At 39.8% G+C, this 5,631-nt stretch overlaps 1 protein-coding gene across 1 annotated transcript; it reads right to left on the bottom strand.

The window, feature by feature from the left end:
• Positions 1–4,469: 4,469 nt before the first annotated feature.
• LOC115077216 (olfactory receptor 6M1-like) lies at positions 4,470–5,423 on the bottom strand. The gene has a single exon (XM_029579503.1). It carries the CDS (start codon positions 5,421–5,423, stop codon positions 4,470–4,472), a length of 954 nt encoding a protein of 317 aa, XP_029435363.1.
• Positions 5,424–5,631: the final 208 nt, after the last annotated feature.

Below are 5,631 nucleotides of genomic sequence, written 5' to 3'. Positions count from 1 at the left end.
GACCTCATCTTGAGCATTGTATGCATTTTTGGTCACCACATCTCAAAATAAAATAGCAGATTTAGAAAAGATACAGAGAAGGGCATCCAAAATGATAAAGGGGATGGAACAATTCCCCCTTGAGGAAAGACTAAAGAAGTTAGGGCTCCTAGGCTTGAAGAAGAGACAGCTGAGGGGGGATATGATAAATGTCTATAAAATAATGAGTGGAGTGGAATGGGTATATGCAAATCAGTTGTTTAATTTTTCAAAAAGTACAAAAACTAGAAGACATGCAGTTACTAGGTGCTACATTTCAAATAAATAGGAGAAAACATGTTTTTACTCAACACAAAAGTAAATTCTGGAATTTGTTGCCAAAGGATGTGGTAAAAGATGTTAGTGTAGCTGGGTTTTAAAAAGGTTTATATAAGTTCCCGGAAGAAATGTCTATAAAATATTGTTAAGGTGCACTTGGTGAAATCCACTGCTTATCCTTGGGTTAAGCAGCATGGACTCTGTTGATGTTTTGGGGATCCTGCAAGGTACTTATGACCTGGATCGGCCATTGTTGGAAACAGTGGCCGATCCATTGGGCTTGACCCAGTATGGCAAATCTTACATTCTGATGCTTCTGTGAGTGAGATGGAAGGGAAAGGCCTGGTGCTCTTTTGTCTCTTGAGATTTTCCTATAGGTTGAGAGCAGTTTTGCTATCTTATCATTGTTTTTAAGCCCAATATCTTGTTCGGTGAGCACGGAAAAGGAGTGGAAAATGATGAGGAAGATCATAAGGCCCATTTGTTCTGCTCATTTTCCCTCTCCACTTATTTGGTCTCTGATTTTACCTTCATTCCCCCACTACCAAGGATCCTTCTGTTCTCGCCCCATTCTTTCTCAATCCGTCAACATTTCTGCCTTGGCCTTTCCTGCTGGGAGGCTCTTCCCACTGGGAGTGGGCAGTGGAGTGCCTCAGGGATCTTTATTGGGACCTTACTTTTCAATATTTATTTATTTATTTTTAGATTTTTATATACCGGTGTTCCTGTATTAAAATACAGATCACATCGGTTTACATTGAAACATAAAATTATGCCAAGAGGCGGTACATATAACAAGGTTATAGAACTTGGAAAACATGGAAAACAGATTCGAATAATAACACTGATAAACTTGCAAAGTCTCTGAGAAATCAAATCATAAAATAAGGCGTAATTGTCTAAGATAAATGTGATCTGCAAAAGGGATTGCGATGGTGAGAAAATCTTGATAGCTGGAGGTAAAAATAATCAAAGTTCTGGAAAAGCTTGGCTAAAGAGCCAGGTTTTAATTTTCTTTTTGAAGGAAGCAAAGCAGATCTCAAGGCGGATGTCTGGTGGGAGCATGTTCCATTGGACAGGTCCTGCTAAAGAAATGGTACGTTTCTGATGTAAGGATATTGTTGAAGGAACATAGAGTGTGCCTTTATAAGCTCCTCTGATAGGTCTAGTTGAAGAGTGAAAACGTAGTTGGGTGCTTAAGTGGAGTGGGGATATATTGTAAATAGATTTATGAATTGCTGTGTATACTTTATAGAGAATCCTTTGCTTAATAGGCAGCCAGTGGAGGAGTTTTAGTATGGGGGTTATGTGGTCTCTTTTATTCGTATTGGTAAGGATTCTAGCTGCAGAGTTTTGAATCATCTGGATTATATATTATATATTATATATATTATATATTATATATTATATATATATATATATATATATATATATATATATATTATATATTTATAAATGATCTGGAAAGAAATACGACGAGTGAGATAATCAAATTTGCAGATGATACCAAACTGTTCAGAGTAGTTAAATCACAAGCAGATTGTGATATATTGCAGGAAGACCTTGTGAGACTGGAAAATTGGGCATCAAAATGGCAGATTAAATTTAATGTGGATAAGTGCAAGGTGATGCATATAGGGAAAAATAACCCATGCTATAGTTACACGTTAGGATCCATATTAGGTGCTACAACCTAAGAAAGAGATCTAGGTGTCATAGTGGATAACACATTGAAATCGTCGGTTCAGTGTGCTGCGGCAGTCAAAAAAGCAAACAGAATGTTGGGAATTATTAGAAAGGGAATGATGAATAAAATGGAAAATGTCATAATGCCTCTGTATCGCTCCATGGTGAGACCGCACCTTGAATACTGTGTACAATTCTGGTCACCGCATCTCAAAAAAGATATAATTGCGATGGAGAAGGTACAGAGAAGGGCTACCAAAATGATAAGGGGAATGGAAAAACCCCCCTATGAGGAAAGAAGTGAATCGGTTTTTTACTCTTTCAGATAATAGAAAGATTAGGGGTCATTCCATGAAGTTAGCATGCGGCACATTTAAAACTAATCGGAGAAAGTTCTTTTTCACTCAACGCACAATTAAACTCTGGAATTTGTTACCAGAGGATGTGGTTAGTGCAGTTAGTGTAGCTGTGTTTAAAAAAGGATTGGGTAAGTTCTTGGAGGAGAAGTCCATTACCTGCTATTAAGTTCACTTAGAGAATAGCCACTGCCATTAGCAATGGTTACATGGAATAGACTTAGTTTTTGGGTAATTGCCAGGTTCTTATGGCCTGGATTGGCCACTGTTGGAAACAGGATGCTGGGCTTGATGGACTCTTGGTCTGACCCAGTATGGCAATTTCTTATGTTCTTATGTTCTTCTTTACGTTACTCCTGGGGCTCATTCCACCCCACCCCAACCTCCCAGCATGAGCCCTTTGTTATGTAACTTCCTTTCCAGCAAAACTAATGTTTGCCCCTTGAATCAAGCACAAAAGGAGCTCGGCAAACCCCAGACCAAAGGGTTCTGAACCTGTCCCAAGGGGAGAGGCACGAGCCAGTCGTGTTTTCAGGATATCCGCAATGATATGAATGAGACAGATTTGCGTGCACCGCTTCCATCCCCTATAAATGTATCTCATGCATATTCTTTGTGGATATCCTGAAAACCAGACTGGCTGGGACGGGGTTAGCCAGAATAGTTTTAGGAACCACTGCCCTAGATCTTTTACAAATCATGATAGCTTTTAAAGTAAAACCTTTACAGCTATATTTGTATACTAATGTATAGTGGTCACTCTCGTGCATTTTAGAATCTTTGAGGTTTACAATTATGATGTTTCACTTCCGCTATACCTATATTATAATTATTTTTAATGGACTACTGTTAAGAATTATCCCAAGCTAACGGTGTTCATAAGCTTTCCAGAAAACACATATCCCTTCATGAGTCTCGCTGTTCCCCCCTTTAAGTGACAACCCCAGATTTAAAACACGGCAAAATTTCACATTTGTTACTCAAAGGCAGCTGGAATTTTAGATGCTGACAGGTCAATCATTTTTTTATTAACATTTGAGCACACAAATAACAGACGCGACATCTCAGAGATACATATTATCTGACAACTTGCACGACAGCAAATATTGATGGGAAGGAGGGAGAATATGGCACAAGACTGCTGGCATCCCCTGAAAAGGGTCTCGGGGAGGCACCAGAAATTATACCAGCCGGTATCCGGATAATCGCGTAAATATTGCATCTGTCTCTGCGAACGGTCTGGCTCAAATACAGTCTTTAAACTTGGGTACATCCATTTTTTTTTGTTTTGGCATGAGATAGTTCTCTAAGGCTGTACTATCCCCAAACCCCAGAGAGTTTTTTCCATGAGGTGGGGGGTTTATTTATTTACTCATTTTAAATATCCCAGCATCAGCAATACAACAAAGAACAAACCTCCAGGAGATTAACAGCTTTGGCCTATCTCTAGTTGTCATGTGACACACCATCTAATTGGACATGCAAGCCCCCTCCAGACCTTAACCTTTAAAAAAAACACATTACGGAAACAGTCAGCTTATACAGAAAGTGATAAAAATAGACAAGTTTTGTTAATACTTGACAGCTTTTCCTTGAGCATCCAATAACAAAAGACAAGGATTTTAATATATAAAACATTCAGGTGCTCTTTTTGGATTTGGCCTTTACCAAAGCCAATATGAAATGGGTTTGATGGCAGTGGTTGCACCTGCAAAAAAACGTTCATATTTCTGGTATAAATTCATGGCATTGCAAAAAATGTGTCTTGGACCCCCTAACCATTAAAGCTAATTTTGGTTCTGAACCATGTTCACGGCTGGTTGACTTTATTACAGATTTCTTCATAGAAGTCACGAAATCAATGCAATCATCCAATAGCTTCAATCGCACGTCTTCCATCGCCAATGTCATGAAAACAACATAGTGTTGTCTAGACTGAGTATGTTTGTGTATACTTTTGTACCTGGTATGCAAATTTTTTTTAAAAAACTAAACATTGTAAGACAATCATGAGGTTAGTTTACAAAGTATCAATGATTTTTAAAAGGCTTAGAATTGCAGAAAAGAAAGATTGGCACCTTGCAGAGGATTAGTCCAACATTTACCCACCCTGTTTTTCTACCAGTGGCCTCACATTATGGGGTGGATTGCCCCATTCCTAGCCAAAGCCGCAAGTTTCTTCAGCACCTTCCTCACGGCCTCCTTCACCTCTTTGTTCCTCAAACAGTAGATGATGGGATTCAACAATGGTGTCACCACTGTGTTGAATAGCCCAAGAACTTTGTTGATGTTCAAAGGAGAAGCCACACTTGGCCTTACATAGATAAATATGACCGTCCCATACAATATAACCACCACTGTAAAATGGGAGGCACAAGTGGAAAAGGCTTTACGCCTTCCTTTGTTGGAAGGGATTTTCAAGATGGTGGAGACAATGAAGAAATAAGAAATGATGGTGACCAGGAAGGAGCTGAGTATGATGGAGCAAGCAAAGAGGAACACGACTTTTTCCACCACCTGAGTGTCCTGGCAGCACAACTTCAGCAGAGGAGGAATGTCACAAAAGAAGTGGTTGACATCAGTGCCACAGAAGGGCAGCTGGGAGATCAAGATCACCAGGAAGAAGACAGCCACAAAGGCCACTGACCAGCAAGCTGTAGTGGCCTGAAGGCACACCCTTCCATTCATAATAGTGGTGTAGCGCAGTGGGTTGCAGATGGCTAAGTAGCGGTCAACAGCCATGACCCCTAGGAGAAAAAACTCTGTGGAGCCCAGAGAGAAGTAGAAATAGATTTGCGCCAGGCACCCAGACAATGAAATGATTTTATTCTGCATCAGGTTAGCGAGTAGTTTAGGGACAATGGTAGAAGTGTACCAGATTTCAAGGAAGGAGAGATGACCAAGAAAGAGGTACATGGGGGCATGCAAGCGGTGATCTACTCTCACCAGCATTATGATGGTGATGTTGGCCGACACTGTCAGAATGTAGATGGAGATGAAGATGAAGAATAAGAGAGCTTGAAGCTCAGGGGCGATGGAGAAACCCAGGAGGTGGAAAATGGTTTGAGTACTGTGGTTCCCCATTTGTTGTCTTTGTGGCTGGTTCTGCAGAAGGGGTGAGACTGTTAAGAAATAAGAAGAAGGCAAGAATCATTAAAGATGATCTTCACTCGTCTTGCTGGGTTTTTTTGTTTTTTTTTGATGGCTATTTAAATAAAATCTGCCTCTAGTGTTTAGTTTCAGAGAAAAGTTAATGCAACTAAGCAAAGTTTGTGTTTTATAGAAAAACTGT

The sequence above is a fragment of the Rhinatrema bivittatum genome, chromosome 16 (assembly GCF_901001135.1).
Source record: "Rhinatrema bivittatum chromosome 16, aRhiBiv1.1, whole genome shotgun sequence".
In the NCBI taxonomy this organism is placed as follows: Eukaryota; Metazoa; Chordata; class Amphibia; order Gymnophiona; family Rhinatrematidae; genus Rhinatrema; species Rhinatrema bivittatum.
This window is presented reverse-complemented; position numbering and strand designations above follow the sequence as displayed.

Coding starts and splice junctions, on each gene's coding strand:
- LOC115077216 (XM_029579503.1), bottom strand. CDS start 5,423: ATGGGGAACCACAGTACTCAAACCATTTTCCACCTCCTGGGTTTCTCC.